General features: G+C 41.0%; 1 protein-coding gene across 1 annotated transcript in view; it reads left to right on the top strand.

Moving 5' to 3' along the window:
- The window catches only part of LRP1B (LDL receptor related protein 1B), a 1,474,154-nt gene that overhangs the window by 771,009 nt on the left and 683,468 nt on the right, over positions 1 to 19,677 (top strand). The window contains exons 5-6 of the mRNA XM_084809602.1: positions 5,373 to 5,492; positions 11,736 to 11,864. Coding sequence (XP_084665728.1) covers positions 5,373 to 5,492; positions 11,736 to 11,864 — 249 coding nt within the window. The remainder of the gene's footprint in view (positions 1 to 5,372; positions 5,493 to 11,735; positions 11,865 to 19,677) is intronic.

Here is a 19,677-nt window from a genome sequence, read left to right as displayed (position 1 = left end):
CACTCCAACTCTCCCATTTTGGCTCAGAGGCTTCTAGAATTGGCATAAAAACACCTGTACATGGTGTCTCTCCCCAGATGCCTCTGGCATGTGCATCTTTTGCTATGGAATGGAACACTGGCCCCTTTGATTGGCTATTATGTTCTACCAACTCCTGGCCTATTTCTTTCCCTTCTACATTTGGACAATCAAAAACATTTTCATCTTCATCCCTTTGGGATGATTTAACCTAAACCGGAGGCTTTCCAGCTCGTGTCAGCTTTCCTCCAGGGTTTCGTTTAAAAGCGGCTCTGCCACCCTCTTTATGTTTAGTGCCAGCAGTCTGGTTCCATTTTGGTTCAAGGGGAGTCCGTCCCTCTTGTACAGGCCCAGCTTGCCCTAACTGTTCCCCAGTGCCTAACAAATCTGTACCACTCCTCCCTGCATCACCGTCTCATCCACACATTGAGACTCCTCAGCTGCGCCTGTCTAGCTGGCCCTGCAAAGCCGCCTTGGTGGTCCTTGGATTTCAACCTCCTAGCAACCTAGCAACCTAAGTTTGGCTTCCAGGACCTCACAACTACATTTCCCCACGCTGTTGGCACCAACATGCACCACGACCACTGACTCCATCCCAGCACTATCTCCTAGGCTATCTAGTTGGCATGTGATATCTGCAACCTTCGCAACAGGCAGGCTATTCACCATACAGTATACACTCCCATCACAAACCCAGCTGTCTATGTGTCTAATGATAGAATCTCTGGAGGCACATCCTCAGTGCGAGAGGATATTTCTTTGTCTTCCAAGGAATGGGTCCCTTCTAAGGGATCATTTCCCTCTTCCTCAGAATGATGCTGTCCTTCCCTGAGACCTGCATTCTCCATGACAGCAGAATAGCTGTCACTCTGGGAGGGGGACACAGTTAATAGGTCCCTGAAGGTCTCATCCACCAACCTCTTTTCCTCTCTTAGCTTCCCCAGGTCAGCAACTTTGTCCTCAAGGGAACACACTCATTCCCTGAAAGCCAGGAGCTCATTACACCGAGCACACACCCACGACTTCTGTCCAGCAGATAGAGAGTCATACATGTGGCACTCAGTGCAATACACTGGATAGCCCCCCCACCCCCCAGCTGGCTTTCTACCAGCTGTTGTTGTTGTATTTTTTAATGGGTGTGTTTTCCCTGGAAAACTTAGTGGTTTACTATGAGAAGGTGGGGAAATTATTTATAGTTATGTATTTACAGTTTCTTACTGTGAGTACAGAACAGGGAGAAAAGAGTAAACTGCCCTGGCTTCCTCGCCCTGTTGCTAAACTTGCACAGTTGTTTAACTTGCTTGTTTGCGGACACTTTGTCACTAGGGCTCCTTGCACTCGGACAACTGGCTCCCTCGCAAGCCTGCCTCCTTATATAGATAGGCCCAACTGCTGCTGCAGTGAATCTGATTGGAAGGCCTTGTTTGAAAAGCAAGGGAGGCTGTGTCTGTGTGTGAACTTTTTTTTTTTTTTTTTTAGTGAGAAAGTGTTGTAATAGAAAAAACTACAGGAGCCCTAAAGTGCAAATCTATCTTAGACTTTCTTGCCTGAATTGGAAATAATGGTGACTTCAAGAGGTAGGGAGAAAAAGAGAGGGGCCGAGGCACCTTGGTACACCTTGTGCCTGCTGGGTCTCTCTCTCTCTCTCTCTCTCTCTCTCTCTCTCTCTCTCTCTCAGCACATCCTATCCTACCAAGATCTCCGGTGCCAGACTGCCAAGTCCCTCTTTAAGATATAGCCCCACCTTCTCCAGCCACAGTGGCTTCAACAGAGAAGGGGGAGACAGGCATTCCACGCACACTTTGTGTGTGTGAAACCTATCACAATCTCAGAAATGTACAGGTATCTGACCACAAATTGTGTTAGGGGCCAGGAGGTGTGAATTGGGTAAATGAATTGTATTAAAAAAGTACCTGTGAAGGAGGAAATTTCTCACACATGTCTAGAGGAAACTGGGTCTCTTATACTGTGTGTGGGGATCCCTCTACATGTGGCTGTTGTTTCCACAGTGGGCTGTATCAGCGCTTTACATACTTGTGTTGGATTGACATGGAACTAAACTGAAACAATAACTCCAAATAAATACAGTCAGTTAACATAGACATGAAGTATGTAACTGTGTCTTGTAGCGAAGGGCTGTGTCACAGGACTCCCTACCACCACCACCACCACCACCATTGGGGCATCTGATATCAACTGCCCTGCGGGAAGGAAGAAGCAGTGAGGGAGGCAGGAGCAGAGCAGGCAAAGGGAACATCAGGGACTGCTCCAGTTGCACAGCAGCCCCTGCCACACGCAGGGCTAATTGACACCCACTGCTCTGTGGGGAAGAGAAGAACAGCAGATGCCAGAACATGCTCAAGTGGAACTGGTTGTGTTCATCAGTTTTGTTTTTGAACATATGGTTCTTGCTGTATCTGTTGAATTTTATAAATATTGTATTGTAAGCCACTTTGAGGACTCTAGCTGAAAAGTAAGATATAAATATACTACATAAATAAACAAATATTGCTAGCAACACAGTTGCAGTATTCGACATAGTGGTGGTAGCTGTGGTAACAGTAATGAAAAGAACAGAAATACTGGATGTGCTTAAGCCCTATTAAAAGCAAATAGCTTTTTGCCATTGACTTAAATGCCAGTGTAGTGTAGTGGCGAGAGTGACGGACTGGGAGCCAGGAGATCCGGGCTCTAGTCCCCACTCGGCCATGGAAGCTCGCTGGGTGACTTTGGGCCAGTCACAGACTCTCAGCCCAACCCACCTCACAGGGTTGTTGTTGTGAGGATAAAATGGAGAGGAGGAGGATAATGTAAGCTGCCTTGGGTTCCTTGCAAGAGGAAAAAAGGCAGGATATAAATGCAATAAATAAATAAATACAGTTTGTATAAAATATTTGCAAAATTGATTAGACTTGTAGCTGATACGTAAAGAAATGAAAACCATAATGTTGTGTGTTATAAAAGCTCTGGCTATTGGGCAGCATAGAAATGACAATAATAATAATAATAAAATAGAAGAAAGACTGACAATTTTATTTTGCTGCCTACAGAAAATACAATGTTTACAATATTTTGAAGCTTTGCTTCTACCCTTTATCTCTACCTTCTGCTTGGTGTTCCCTTCTTGTTCTCTCAGGGGTGGATGTAATATCAGTGGGCCATATGCTTCCTGGGTTCTCCTGCATTAGAACTGAGCACAACAATTTGAATGAAGCTGATATGAACAGACATTTTGGGAGGGGGATGGAAATCCATTGTAAATATATTCAATATACCTGCATGGAGGCTCATCATCTACCAGGAAGCCTTGAAAATATGATTCAAAGCAGAAATGCCAAACTGTAGTCTGTCTAGGCCAGAACATTCATAAGAGCATTTTCCATGCTATAAACAGCTGATCTATAGTTGTTTCACTATATCTCCCCCCCCCACCAATTTAAAACAGTTTTTCTGATTTGGGCTTTGCTTTCCTTGGTGGAATTATAAATTAAATTACCTTCTCTGTGGAGTGAGCAAGTTGTTAATGCTTGCTGACATGAATGCTGAAAGAATAATGACAGAAACTGCTGTTCAACTAGCAATAGTTAACTTTGACACTATGAGGTTTAACCAGCAATACAACCCTCATTGAAAGTGTATTGCTGTTCCCAGGATGAGGCTGAAGGGGATAAATTAGTATTTAGGACATGCTAAATAGATAACCTGGCTGGAACTTTGGTCTGATTTGATTTACTGATGAGCCGACCTCATCTCCTACCCCCAAAATCTAGCAGTGGCAGCAATGTCATTATTTATTTATTTATTACATTTTAAAGCTGCCTTTCAGAGTGAACTGCCTTCACATAGTGATTTATATGACTTGAAAACACATGAAAATACAACTAAAATTTACACAGACACAAAAGCATCTAAGATTTTTTCTTAAGTACAGTGAAGTTCAACCAAACAGAGATTAGAAAACTGTGACTTCAGAGGGTTAAAAAAAACATAGCAATGTTGAGGACATATGTATCTGCCTGAAGTGGGGGAGGGTTGGGGTTCCCCCCCCAGTTTTTAAATTTTTTATTGATTTTCTTTCTTTATCTTTTCTACAAATTACAGATGGATAGAAATAACAAACAGCATTCAATCAAACCATCTCAAAGGAGTTACATACCAGCATACATCATTTTGAAACAATTTTATCAACTATTTAGTGGGAAAAAATATCTCAACCACTAATGTTCCCGGTTCAATATGAATATTGTCTCCCACATCTTGTGCCCATCTAATCATATATTCTTTTTCCTGCTCCATCTCACATCCAAATTTTAGAAGTATTTCATATATTTTAGATAACAAATGTTTTTCCATATTCTTTATTGTCCTTTCAAATTCTGTAACTTCCCTTAATTTACTTTTTCACATTATCTCTGTCAAAAAAACCTCTAACCTGAAAATATTTGAATGATATAAATGACTGGCATCCCATCTAATTTTTATTTTATTATAATTAAATACTACATTTTCTACTTCTAAATATTTATATTTATATCCATTCTTTTTTTCCAATCACAAACTTTTGAATATTCTTTAAGAAATTCAGGATCATCTACAACTGATGCTAATGGTGACATAGCTGGGCTTATTCTGGTTTTTAAAATTTATCCCAGAGTGTAAGTAGATCTGATATCAGATAAGGTTGTTGGTTTTGTTTTTTTGTTTTTGTTTTACAGCTAATGGTCTTTTACAGTTAATGCCACTACTGAAAAAGCCCTGTACCTGTACCCACCAGCCTAATGGCTCTTGTTGGCAAGCGAGAAAGTAGGGCATCCAAAGCTGATTTTATTGTTTGGGCAGGCTCATACAGGTATACATGGTCCTTCAGATAATTCATCCCAAACCATTTAGGGCTTTAAAGGCCAAACCCAGCATCTTGAATTGGTCCTGGCAGCCAATAGGCAGCCAACACAACCAATACAGAATAATATTATCCAAGCATCTAGTTCTCATAAAAGGCCAAAAATGCCAACTAGTTCATCAGGAGCTGAAGGGGAAAAGAAATCTGAAATACAAACACTCTATAGCCAGCATGGCTCCAAAGATCAACCTGCTTATTGCCCTTTTCCCCCCATGTTAGTGGGATAGGTTTTAAGTTTCTCCTTAATAGGTGGTGGGAGGTAAGACTATGAGCTGTAGACTTACTAATTTGACTTAGTGTGTTAGCAAGAGAATCAGCACTGCATGGTTTGTGAATGTCTAGCCTGCCTGGTTTACCAATTCACTTTTTTTTTTTTCATCTGAACAAGCATTTTGCTGTAGAAATAATATAAAATATGTCTTCTTTGATAACATTTTCCTATCTTTCCTTGCAGAATTGCTACCAAAATGTCAACAGATGCAATGCCAATACAAATGTGCTATATCCAAGAATGGAACTGGATGCTACTGTGAGGAAGGATATGAAGTTGGCATCAATGGGAAAACCTGCCAAGGTAAACTAACTACATTATCATAACTACATTAAAGCACTTGAGCCTGATATGGATTCCATGAGAGCAGATGCTAACTAACTTGCTTTCAGTGAACACTGCAGATGGGATCTAATCTTGGCCTCAGGAGATCTTGTAAAGGTTAAATATGATTCTAAATCAGGGATGCAAAAAGTGTGGCCTGTGGGTCACAGGCAGCCCCTCAAGCTTTGTCTGGCAGCCCCTCAGTCCCCCAAATATGCTGCTGCTGAAAGAAGGGGGTACAGAGAAAAAAATGCTCTAAGAGCAGGCCTCATCCCTGGAGCATCCTAGGAGGCAGTACTTGAACATTCCAACCAGCTTTGGGGATGCTCTAGGAAGAAGGCTTGAATGGCAGGAACCATAGATCCCATTCTTAGAGCATTTTTTGGTGATTGGGCTGCAGAGGGGCAGAGCCTTAAACACCTTGATGCTGTAACATGGAACAGATACTGTTGCTGCAAGACCAAGATCTGTTGCTGCTAGGGTGAATGTGAGTGGTGTGTGTATGGTTTGAGAATGCATGTGAGTGGTGTGTGTGTGTGTGTGTGTGTATGAATTGTTTGAGAATGTTTGCAGCCTCTGCCATTGTAGCAGGGTCCCAATGAGCCCTCTGGACCAGACAGGATGTGCACCCCTGCTCTACACAGTTGCATGACGTGATGAGTCATTTCTCCCTGAAACTACTTCGGGGGGCCGAATATGTCGGCACTCAGCCCCCCGAAGTTTTGGCGAGAAATTCTCTGACACCCCTAGATAGGCTATGTAAAGATTTACATAGCCTATCACAGCTAGATTTTCAAAAAACACCATGATAGGCTATGTAAATCCTTACGTAGCCTATCATGGCTGACTTAAAAAAAAAACACGCAAATGGCAGCGGTTACGGCCACTGCCGTTTGCGTTCCTTATTTTGGGCCGTCTTAGTCTACATAAATATTTATGTAGACTAAGACGGCGAAAATAAGGGGAAATGCAAATAGCGTCCGCTACGCTATTTGCGTTCCTTAGTTTGGCCGTCTTAGTCTACGTAAATATTTATGTAGACTAAGACGGCCCAAATTACGGAACGCAAATGGCAGCGGCCGTAGCCACCGCCATTTGCATACGTGCGTTGTTGTTGTTTTTTAAAGTCAGACGTGATAGGCTACATAAAGATTTACGTAGCCTATCATGGCTGACTACGGGGACGCAAACGGTGACGGCTACGGCCGCCGACATTTGCGTACCTGCTAGCCAGCGGCCGGATGTCCAGCTGCTGGCGGAGCTGGCCAGCGGCTCTGCGGAATCCCCGCAGAGCGGAGCCGGCTGGCCAGGATTCCAGGGGGAGGGATGGAGCGCCTCCCCCCCCCCGTGAACCCGGTGGAGCCAGGTAAGGGCACTTTCGTACATCCCTATGTGATATTGCCGGCAGCTGCCTTTAATCAGGCGAGCCGCCACATTCTGTAGCAGCTGCAGCTTCCTAACCATCTTTAAGGGTAACCCCACGTAGAGCGCATTACAGTAGTCTAAACGAGAGGAGACCAGGGCATGTACTGATGGGAGCAGATGGTCGGGAAGGAAGGGGCATAGCCACCGTATCAGATGGCGTTGATACAGTGCTGTCTGGCTCACAGCTGACACCTGAGCCTCCATGGACAGCTGGGAGTCCAAAATGACCCCCAGGCTGCGGACCTGGTCTTTCAAGGGTAGCCGTACCCCATTCAACACCAGGTCAACATCCCCCAGCCTCCTCTTGTCTCCCACCAAAAGTACCTCGGTCTTGTCAGGGTTCAGCTTCAGCTTATTCCTCCCCATCCAGCCGCTCACCATCTGCAGACATTTGGACAGGGATTCTACGGCCAACCTTGGTGAAGATTTGAACGAGAGGTAGAGCTCATAGTAGACTGAAAAAGGCCGCCAGGGTGCTCTTGACAGCCTCAATGAGACATTGTCCACATTGCATTGCCAGCATCTAGCAGAGCTAGCCAGCTTCTTTTGAACAAGACATGGTGTCCAATATACACAAAACATCATTTTTGTTGTTGTTGAATTAGCCTCAATTTTAAAACTACAAAAATAATGCCTATGGAAGCTGGACTACTTTCCATTGATAAGGCTGTACAGAGCATTCTAATTCCCTATTCCATGCCTCTCTGACTTCTGAACATCCACTTCATTGCATTCCAAAAGACATTTATAAACAGCTATTGTAGAGGATGAGATGGCTAGATAGCATCACCAATGCAATGAATATGAACCTGAGCACGCTCCGGGAGAGAGCGCAGGACAGGAAGGCCAGACGTGCTATGGTCCATGGGGTCACGGAGAGTCGGACACGACTGAACGACTGAACAACAAATTGTAGGCTTAGCTTCCTGTAAAGAACCAGTTAATTTCTTCAACAATATAGGAGGTACTGAAGCTCTCATAGCTGATGGCCTGTATATCGACATCAACAGGTGATGTAACTGAATATATTGCTACCAGCACTAGAGAGTAAATTGTAGCTAAGCCGCAATACTGAAAAATAGTAAAACCCCTTCATTCAAACCTATTAAGTGATCTGAAGTATAGATTCCACTATCACCCCAGTTCCTCCACAAATCTGTCTATTTTCAAATCTGGATTTCCCTATGAAAGTTACTTTAACATGAGAATATGGATCAAACTGCAGCTGATGAGACATTATATTCCGTATCTCTCTTGCAGCTGAAATAGCCGTGGAGTCATTCCTTTCTTTTTAATATACTTAGACCCTAATACCATCCAGCCAGAAAGCGGTACGAAATCAGCTGACTCTAATACAGCCCATAGAGAAGTATTAAAGGAAAAAAGATATCTTCCAATTGTTCGCATGAGTTAATAAATACGCCTTATGTTATAGACTAAGATCTGGAGAACTGAAGCCTCCTCCCTGATTGGCAACTGCATCTTCCTAAGCAAAAAACATGGGGGGAAACACTCCCCCCCAAACCCCCTCCCCCTTCCAAACTACTATGTAAAGTTTTTGAAAATACCTTTGGGAACTATATGAATAAATATTGCCCAGAACATAAATCGCCTGTGGCAAAACATTCATCTTAAGTGTGTTAACTTTACCTCAAGAAATTAAGTGCTGCCCATCTTTCCAAACTGAGTGATATTTCCACCCGCAGCACATCTGGTTTAATCATTTGAGAAATGTCTCTAAGCAATAGTATACCAAGATATTTTTGGACACCAATGGAATTGACTATTAGTAACTACATTAGATGTTTTGATATTACCTACAGGCACTATTTCAGGTTTTGGCCAATTGATATATAACCTGAACCAAAGGTATCAATTAATCTTATTAATTTTGTTATAAAAGACTCTAATCTACTGATAAATAACAATACATATCTGAATTTAAAGCTGTTTTATATTCAATTTACTCATGCAATAATCCATACATTTCTCTACTCTGCCTAACTGTACACACCAAGTGTTCCAGGCACAAGTCAAATACCAAAGGAGAAAGAGGACAGCCCTGCATTGTACCCCTCTCCAAACAAAAACTTGAAAGAATTCCATTTGTCATCACTCGTGACATAGGAGAGAGAGATACCATTCTAATCCACCTTAAAAATTCCTGTAGAAATCCATTTTTTTCCCAAAATCACGAACATAAACTGCAAATATAATTTATTGAATGCTTGTTCAGCATCAAGTGAAATAATCATGGCTGAATATATTCTTTTAGTATTCAAAACCATCAGGTTTATGACAAGTCTTAAATTATCTGCTCCCTGTCTTGGCAAGTACTCGGTCAGGATGGACTAATGTCTGCATCACATGCTTAAATTTATTAACAAGAATTGCCATTAATATTTTAGTAGTTGTAGAATTATTGGAAGGAACCAGAAGGTCATCCTGCCTTAAGCATTTTGAATAGGATATGAACACCTGCACATCGACTCCTCCATCTCTGATCAATAATACATACATTTCAAACACAAACATTTCAAGTCTTTCATAAGCAAGGAGACTCAGGCCTACAGAGCAAATAGAATGTTTCATACAAGTGAAACACTAACAAATGACAAGGGAGAGAGAAAACCTGAAAGAGTCATGGGCTAATCTGGTAGGAGGAGAGGGAGAGAAAGATAATTCCATCTTGATTTCAACTAACATAACTGCTGATTCATTCTGAAGGTTATTTTTATTTGGTCACAATACCATTACCACCCTCTTGTCTCTAGATGCATTTTTTCATACTTTAGAGCAGGGGTACAGACTGTCAGGCCCAGGGGTCAAATCCAGACCTCCTGGGGTCCCCAGAAGGCCATACCCCAATCCTCTGGCCTCACCTTCTTTTCCTCCAACCACCGATTATTTGGTGGTTTCCCAGATCTTGTGCAGTTCCCCCCCCCCATTTTAAAAGGTTGAAATGCCTATCCTAAGGCATAGCGACCAGCAGGAAGAGATGGAGGGAAAGAACCTATGAATCCTATCCCTAGACAGCGTCTGAGGGGCCATGGGATAGTTCAGATTCTCAGATCTGAGGCTGGGGACAGCGCTCCGATCTCAGAGCTGGGAATCAGAGCTCTGATCCTCCATCTCCCTTGCAGCCAGCACGGAAAGGACCATGCTGACTGTCTCTCCGAGGTTGGGAACACAACCGTGGAAAGGGGGAAAAGGGAGCGTTTTGGTGGACAGGGCGAGGAGGAGACTGGACAGGCCAGGATATGAGCTATGCTGAGGCTTCTCCAACCTCCTTCCCTCCCCCTCTGAGATGGTTTCACTAGACAGGCAAAAAAAGCCCATCTACATCTAGCGAAAATGTGGAGTGGGAAGAGATGGTGAAGATCGCCTCCACCACTCCTCCTGGCCTGCAGAGGATGATCATAAGCCTCTTGAGTTCAGAGGCTTACATTCATTGTAATAGGATTGCACCCTTAAGCTAAAATATATTGTTATTTTGGTCCTGCCAATTTTTGGTTTTGATTCCTCCCACCACTGCAATGCGGACCCTGAGAACTTCTCCAAACTGGAATTTTGCCCTGAGAGTGAAAGAGCTTATTCTCAGAGGAAGGGACACAAGAACCTGTATATGTAGGGAGGATATTTCCTGATTCCTGTGAACTACATATTAGATATCAATTATTATTTTTCTTTCATATAGTCACTGAGCAGTCCTCAGCTGGATGGACCAGCATGTAACGTTACTGATCTCAGCTGTACTGTTTGGCTTTAGGGATGTACGAAAAGTACTTACCTTTCTGCGGATTATGCTGATGCTGGGGGGGAGGCATTCCGTCCCTCCCCCTGGAATCCTGGCCGGGGGGGGGGAGGCGCTCCGTTCCTCTCCCCCGGAATCCTGGCCGGCCAGCTCCGCTCCACAGGGATTCTGCGGAGCTGCCGGCCAGCTCCGCCAGCAGCTGGACATCCAGCCACTGGCTAGCAGGGACGCAAATGGCGGCGGCCATAGCCACCGCCGTTTGCGTCCCTGCAGTCAGCCATGATAGGCTACGTAAATGTTTACGTAGCCTATCATGGCTGATTAAAAAAAACCCAAAAAACCCGCGCGTACGCAAATGGCACGTCTTAGTCTATGTAAACATTTACGTAGACTAAGACGGCGAAAATAAGGGGAATGCAAATAGCGTAGACGCTACGCTATTTGCATTCCCTTTATTTTCGCCATCTTAGTCTACGTAAATGTTTACATAGACTAAGACGTGCCAAAATAAGGAACGCAAATGGCGGCGCCCATGGGCGCCGCCATTTGCGTACGTGCGTGTTTTTTTTGTTTTTGTTTTAATCAGCCATGATAGGCTACGTAAACTTTTACGTAGCCTATCACGGTGTTTTTTTAAAATCTAGCCGTGATAGGCTACGTAAATCTTTACGTAGCCTATCACGTGTTTTTGTTTTTGTTTTTGTTACCTGGAAATGGCGGTGGTGGCAGCCGGTTGGAAGACCGGCTGCCACCGCCGAACCGCCGCCGCTGCCGCCAGGAAGATCCACCTAAGGTAAGTCCCGTCCCAGGGGGGACAGGGGGCCGTTCCGCCACCGATTTTGGGGGGCCAAATGTGCTGGCATTCAGCCTCCCCGAGATCCGTGGCGGAACTTTCGTACATCCCTATTTGGCTTGCGATTGAAGAAGTGGCTTTGTTTGAATAAAGGGGCTGATGTTTAGACAAATGAAGGATGCTTTGTTGCAGATCTCTTTTTGGATTCTGATACTTGCGCATATTAAAACTATTTTACTTTTCTCTTCAGATTTAAACGAATGTAATCTCTATGGGATCTGTAGCCAAACTTGTGGAAATACAGAGGGGTCATATATCTGCAGCTGTGTGGAAGGTTATCTTCTTCAGCCAGACAAAAAGTCTTGTAAAGTTAAAAGAGGTAAAGAGAAACATTTTTCCACTTAGGCAATTAATTTCCCTCAATTTTTTTGGATTTGTCTTCTATAGATAAGATTTATTCCATTAGTAAATATGATAAATTATACAAAAATGTGGATGTGTTTTCTTTCATTTAACAATGTGTATCTATAGCTGGAAAACCAGAACAGGATCTTCAGTTGTCACACTCCATGCAAATAGGAAACCAACATAGCTGCCAAGTGCTGATTTAGAACCTTTACCAAAGTATTTGAGGGGAGGTTTTGTATTAGTCAAACACAATTTGAAAAAGATTAACTAATGTGAGTGGACAGTTCCACTCAGTCAAGGTTTGTAGAGCTGCCAGTTATATCCTTCACTTAAATCTCATGTGATATTTTCCACAGCACACAGATGACTTTTCATAATAAGTTAAGACACCTTAAATAAAATTATCAGAAGCCCGTAATTTATTCCCTTTGGATATCATACCTGAGACTCAGCCTTGTTCCTAGCAGAATCCCACAAGACTTGATTTCATGATAATAATAACATGCCTTATTAGATAATTAATGCATATTTTCATTAGGAATAATAAACTAAGCATTTAATGGAAATAGCAGGTTTGGTTTAATGAAGCCAAATTGAAGAAAGGATTTCCCTAGTCAGTATCTTAACTCTACAGACCCATTTTTGTTTTCTCTGCAATCTGTTCACCATCAGCATGCATAATGACTGAAAAGGGGTTGTATCTTATTATTTACTAACCAAGAAAGAAAGAAAGAAAGAAAGAAAGAAAGAAAGGAAGACAGACAGACAGACAGACAGACAGACAAAGAAATCTATGAGTTCTACCTTGTACTTCTGCCTATTCTACAAAGAGCCCATGGTGCAAAGGAAAAAATAAAATTAAGTTTTTGTACTTATTTTTGATATTAATAAGAGGATGTATCTCGAGAGGTGAAATGTTTTCAGTGATCTTCATAGGGTTATAGAAATTTATTAGACTGTACACTGGGAACTATCAGGGAAATGTCTGCAGTAGAGTATGATTAAAGATATTGATAAGCCTAACAATAAGACTTGTTTAGATATCATATTGATCCACATATATAGCAATAGATTTGAAATACAATAATATAATACAAAATAAAATTATGCAGGAAAAATCAATTTCAATATTTTTTTCACCTCTCATTCCTCATGAAAGTTATTTTAGTGGGATTTAGCAGGTATCGCTGCTGATACAATAACATAAAATATTCACAACTGGCAATTAACTACAGATAAACACTAATTATCTTGTTTCACTTTAACATAATATTTTTAATGAGGAAATATTTCACAGTATTTTGGATGAGTTCTACCAGAAAGACTTACAGTGCTATCCTATACATGTGTACTCAGAAGGAAGTCCAGTTGAATTCAATGGGGCTTACTCCCAGGTAAGTGGGAATAGGACTGCAGCCTTGGGCTACATGTCTAGACTTCTGAGTAAACATGTATAGGCTTGCACTGTTAATCATACTAGACTAGCCACAGATTGTATATAGAAGGCATAAGTACGGTCCCAAACCAAATCTTGCAGAGTTGAAACTTCATAGAAACAGACATACTATATACAGAGACAAACAGAGATTAGGAGTCTGCAAGCATAGGTGCAGATTCCATAAGAGGCAGAGATCTTATAGAGTTGACACCTTCAGCAGGATGCATTTTGTGCCTTTATAAGAAACATTGCAAATATAAACCCAAAGGGAGCATATTACTGCCACAAGATCCTTGTTTAGCTGTGAGGAAAAATGTTTGTGGAGATAAATCCAAGCAGGTGTGACATCACAGTTATTGGAGTATACCAAAATAAATATCCAAACCTACAGGGTGGTGGTTTGTCAGGACTGATTGATTACTCAAATCAGTATCAAACATAAACCACTATAATCTGTTGTAGTTCTCTATTCCTACAGAAAACCATCACATTTTCTGGAGTTTATTTTGGCATAGTCCAATTAGCTTTATATCATGCTAACGTAGTTTTACCTGCATGCCCCCCCGCCCCCCGACCGGTACAGCCCATCTCTATATTTGTATTTCCTATTCTCCAGTGGTATTGAAGTAGAGACGTTTTCATATTTGGGAAAGCACTTCCTCCTTGTTGCAAGCAGAGACAATTAGTAATTATACCAAATGGAAGAGCTTCCCTTAAAGGTACTAAAGTAGGCTTAAGCATAAGTGTAAATAAATAAAATGAACACCCAGACTGTCCCTGCCTGGTTAGTACAGTGTCAATGCAGAACTCTGTAACAGGAAATGTTCATTTGCTCTTTCTTCCCTATTTCCTTCTTAAGTAGGGACTTCACTAGAAGGAACGCATTCATTTATTTTATTCATTTATCTATCTATTTATTTATTTTAAAAAAATATCCTGCACTTCATCACAAAATAATCCCAGGGTAGGTCATAATGTACAAAATGTCACAATGAAACCAATAAAAATGCACAGTAATTAGTATCAAAATTTCATCTGCATCACCCGTCTCGCTGTAATACATAGGCTCACTCATCTAGTCAAAAGATCTGTTGAAAATTGAAAAAGGATTGAAGAACTTTTTACTTGTTTCGGAAATCTGGACTTTGTTAGGTGATGGTATAACTAAAAGGAACTAATGGATCTCAGTTCATGAGCAGGTTAATACAGGAAGAGGTGCTCCTTTAGGGAGCCAGTTCCCAAGTTATTTAGGGCTTTCTAAATTAAAAGCAGCATCCTGAATTGGATTCAGCGACAAATAAGCAGCCCATGCAACTATTTAAGGACTGGTATTATATGGGTTTGCATAGCCAAACCTGTCAATACCCACAAAATGTGTCTGCATTTTGTACAAGCTGCAGTTTCCAGACCATCCTCAAGGGCAGTTCCACAATGCATTACAATAGGCTATCCATGAGGTTACCACAATGCAAATTACTGTAATCAGACTATTCCTGTTCAGGAACAATTATAGCTGGTGAAGCTAGCAGAGCTGTAAAAAAGCACACCGTACCACAGCAGTAGCTTGGGCCTCTAGTAACAAGGTAGAATCAAGGAGCACACCCAAATGATGCACCTGCTCTTTCAGGGGGAGTGCAATCCCATCCAGAGCAGGCCATTCTCCTAATTCCAAGGCCTGAGAACCACCAATCCAGAGTACCTCCATCATGCTGGGATTCAGCTTCACTTTGTTTTGGCCCTCATCCACTGACCACTGCCTCCAAGCACTGATCAACTACATGCACAGCTTCACTGGATTCCAGTGAAAAGGGGAGAGAAAGCTGGGTTTCATCAGAATACTGATGGCACTTTGTCCCCAATCCCCTAATGACTGCTCTAAATAATTTCATAGAGATTTTAAATAACATGGAGGACAAGATGGACCCCTGTGGGGGAGCCGCTCAATACAAGGGGCTGAGTAGTATGCCAAGGGGCTGAGTAGAAGTCCCCCATCACTACTTTCTGAGACTAGCCCCAGAGGCAGAGGCAGAACCACAGATATACCATGCCTTCAGCTCCCAGTCCACAGAGCCACTCCAGAAGAAAACCATGGTCGATGGTATTAAACATCACTGAGAGATCACTCCCAGTAGTCCAGGCCTCAACTCTTTAAACTTCTCCATATGCTACCTGGGTATTCTAATAGTGGGGTTTAAACAAGAGTGAAGATATCAGTGACTCATTCTTAAATCAATCAAAGTGTTAATACCACTATAACTTGTAACAGGAGTATCTGCATTGTATATTGAAAATGAAGAAATCCTTACCCCATAAATTAAATGTTAAAGTCCGTTTATGTAGCTTTTTGAAATTCCTTTAAAGGTTCCAAAACAGGATTCAGCAATGAGATGCAGAAATAGCTGCCATAAAGCAGTAATCAGACTTCTTAAAATCCTTTTATGAACAGCTTCCTTTAAAAAAAAAAAACTTTTGATAACTAGGCTGCATTCCTGCTCCTTGATAAGCATCAAGTCGTCCAATTAGACTCATTGGGACTCATCTTTGCATTACTGAGAGAAAGCTGGAGCCTTTAGTTATGAACAAAAGAGATGAAATATAGTTTTGCTGAAGATTCAAAACCTTTATTCTTCTTTCCCAGGATTTCAGGAGTAATACATTAGAGTCAATGATAATGAAAAGAATAAAGAGAAAAGAATAATAAAAACAGTGACTTACTTTTTTAGCTTTTAAAAATGTTGTCTGTCTTGAAAAAGCTCATGTAAAGTTCTATGTCTCACTTATAGCAGATCTATGGGGAAAATGCAGTGTAATGGAAGCTTTAATTTGATCAAAAAGTGTCTTCTGTGCTCAGTTTTTTTACATGCATGTTTTTATACTCTTTTTTTAAGATTCAAAACAAATTGACTTTACAAGTGCAATGGTCTTGTGAAAAGCTCACTAAATTAAAGGCTTACGATGTCAAATATGAGGATGGGGCTATAACTCAGTGCTAGAGCACATGCTTTGCATGCAGAAGGTCCCAATTTCAAATCCCAGCATCCCCGCATAGGGTTAGGAAAGAATCCTGCCTGAAACATTGGAGACCCACTGCTGACAATACTGGACTAGATGGACCAATCGTCTGACTTAATATTAGGCAGCTTCGTATGTTCCTATTCTACAGCCCTCATTATTTTCCATTTTAAAAGACATTTTTTCTTTTCTTTTCTTTCCTGTCCTTTTCTTTTCACATACTTAATGCTCCCTTTCTCAGACACCCTCTCTGTTAATCCTAGCAACATCTAAAGTTTTCCCATCCTGCTGAGACACCAGTTATAAATGGGTTTTAATACAGAAAGACGATTCAAAGTTAATTGTAAAATTTCCAGTGTTTTTCATCTCTTATAAAAAAAAATTCTACAAGGTAGCAGAACCTCCTCTTGACACTTCTAAAGATTTTCTTCAGCAATAGACTTACAACTGATGGTTGCAGCATAGAAAAAGTCTGAATTTCTTATGTGTTGTGACACTGTTTATTGATCTGAAGTTCAGGTAAAAAGCAGATAGGAAGAGAATACAAGTCTTTCATCATCTCAATCACAGTCAAGGAGAAGACTAACTACCCTTTGAGCAAGAGGGATATAATTAGGGACGTTTTTGTACATGGGTTAAAGGTGTGCCATTTCATGTCTCATTAAAATACCAAGTATAGCATAATTATTTGGACATTTTAAAACTCATTTGGCCTAATTATATTCTCATTGTCACAAGGAGCTTGCTTTTCTTACAGTTTGCAAATTCAAGAAAACAAAAAGATACTCAAATACTTACTTATTTGGCTCAGGTGCTTTGCATCAAGAGACCCTGTCTAAACTTGAGATTTAGAATAAAGTGCAGTATAGGAAAAGAAAATGGAATGCTTGCAAAAAGAAAAGAGGGCACTAGAGATAGAAGAGGAACATAGCAAGTTGTTCTAAGAAAGGAACAAGAGAAAGATAACCAGGCTGCAAGTTAGATAGTAAAAGCAGGGCACTTAATGGCTTTGCTTATTAAGGGTATATTTCACCAGTTCTGTTGCACAGGTAATATGAATGAATGAGAGCTACAGAAGTGAAGTTTCGTACAATGGCTTGTGCCTAAGGTAAACAGGTCTTGCTGTGGAGCGACAAGGCACTAGTTTACATTTGTATCCTCTGAATGATGTGTCTACTAGATACATTTAACTATCTAAGTAGTGCCATATTTGATCTAAAACCATTCAATAAACTGTAGGTTGCATGAAAGAAAAGATTTCAAATGCAGTGCATATAGTTTATGGCTTCCTCCAGCAAACTGTCCTGCACAATATATAACTAACAGCACAGTCAATACATAACCAACAGAGGTATGTTCCTTAGATCTGTAAACAGTATGGTTTTATTTGTTTAAAATATTAATTATTTATTACCTTTGTATACTGTCCAATAGCCAGTGCTCTCTGGGCAGTTCACAACAATTTACTTACATTGCACCCTTCCATCCAAAAGGTAGTTTAACACAGAATAACCGAAATCATAGAAACATAGTAAAATCATATAGTCATGAAACCAGTGGCAATGAAATAGCAGAGATGAATATCCCAAATTCCATCCAATATTTATTTATTGTTGCAATATATATCCTGCCTTTCTGCAGATGGCACCTAGGCATAACTACCTGGTTTATCAAACCACAATTTGCCATTACATATGAACAAACAAAATAGTGTGAGCCTTCTAGGGATGGGTGAGAAATTCACTTCATCAAAATTTTTTTATGGATTTCCCTGATCTACCACAGCTTCCAGAAATGAACACAATTTATGGTCAGAAATATGTACATTTCCAGATTTGCGGTGTGTTCCACATACAAAAACATGCATTCGATAACATCTGTTCATTTGAAAAATCTGCAAAAGAACCTCCACACACTTCAATCAATGGGGCATTAATCCATTGAAATTGTGCACAAATATACATATGATTTTTTCCTTTAAAAAAAAAAGTGTGGAACCAGTAATGAACAGTCTTGGAAGTGGAAAATTAAGTCTGCAGAAATGGACTTGACATATATATCCATTGTTTGAGCATGCAACCACAGGGCTCATTCTTGGTCCACGAAATCATGCTCTGGAGGACTGGAAATATTAGGGAGTTCGGGAAGATGAAGGCTTCCTCATAACATACAGGGAAGCTAAAGGCTTTCTGGTAACATACAGTGGCTCTTCTGATAGAACTTCTGATGGAGAATTTTTTTACATGAACTGAAGTAGTGATTCTAAAGTTGTGTGTCAGATGACTTGGAAATGCCAAATCACATGGAATCTCCACAAGAGAAATTGTGCTATATGTTATAGTGAGAATGGGAATGTCACCATGGTAAATAGCTCACCATGTGGATCAGGTAGTATGTAGGCCGATCCTAAGGGCATTAAAAACCTGTTACAGACTTAGAGAGGTGTGGTATATACAGTATATAGATTCTGTATATAGAGAGAGTTTTGGTTTTGTATTGACAAGAAATTGGCTCATATTTCTACACAGGCATGAATCGTCTGGCTCTCTTTCTGTACATCAAAATGTATGTTACTGGAAACAATCTGTTCATATGTGCACCTGCTGTATATCATACAAAACATATTTGCTAATTCCAAATAGTTATAAGCACATGGAAATCCACCCTGAACTTAGTTTCATCACATGTTGCCACAATCAATTAGTTGGATCCAGACTAATCATGCTTAAAGTAGGCCCATTGAAATCAATGGGATTTATGTTAGTCATGACTAACTTGTCCCATTGACTTCAGTGGACTTACTCTAATGACTAATTCTGGATCCAACCCTATGTTTCTTACCTTTCTGTGTCACACTTAATGTTGAAGGGTCCTTGCCTCAAACATCTTCTATATGCTTTGACTTCTGCAACTAAGTAAAATATTTCAACTTTGTGAAATGCCTAGGAAATATTTATTTTCAGATGTCCCAGCAAGAAATTTTGGAGTCCTCCATTTCCCCAGCAGATTGTTCTGTTGTAGAAAAAAAATCCTCCCAGTTAGCAAGGCGAAGAAAGAGAACATTAAAACTAAAAGCCTATCAGAAAATTATGGGCTAAATCCGAAGTTACACGAGTAGACTTCTGCTCGCACAGCAGGAGTTTCCCTTTCCATACTCCCATTATAACCACCTGCCTGCACCCCATATCTGCTCCAAAGAATTCTCCAACCTTCTGGAACAGTTTTGGAGCATGTGGGGGAGTATCGATCTGCTAGCCATGTCTGTTCCAATGGTGGAAGGACACTATTGCATACAACCCTATGTTTTAATATTATTAATACCCGTACACAGTTA

Source organism: Heloderma suspectum, chromosome 1 (assembly GCF_057233095.1).
Source record: "Heloderma suspectum isolate Gila_16-S chromosome 1, 16-S_ref, whole genome shotgun sequence".
NCBI classification, from domain to species: domain Eukaryota; kingdom Metazoa; phylum Chordata; class Lepidosauria; order Squamata; family Helodermatidae; genus Heloderma; species Heloderma suspectum.
Note: the sequence above shows the minus strand (reverse complement) of the source record. Positions and strands in the feature narration are given on the sequence as shown.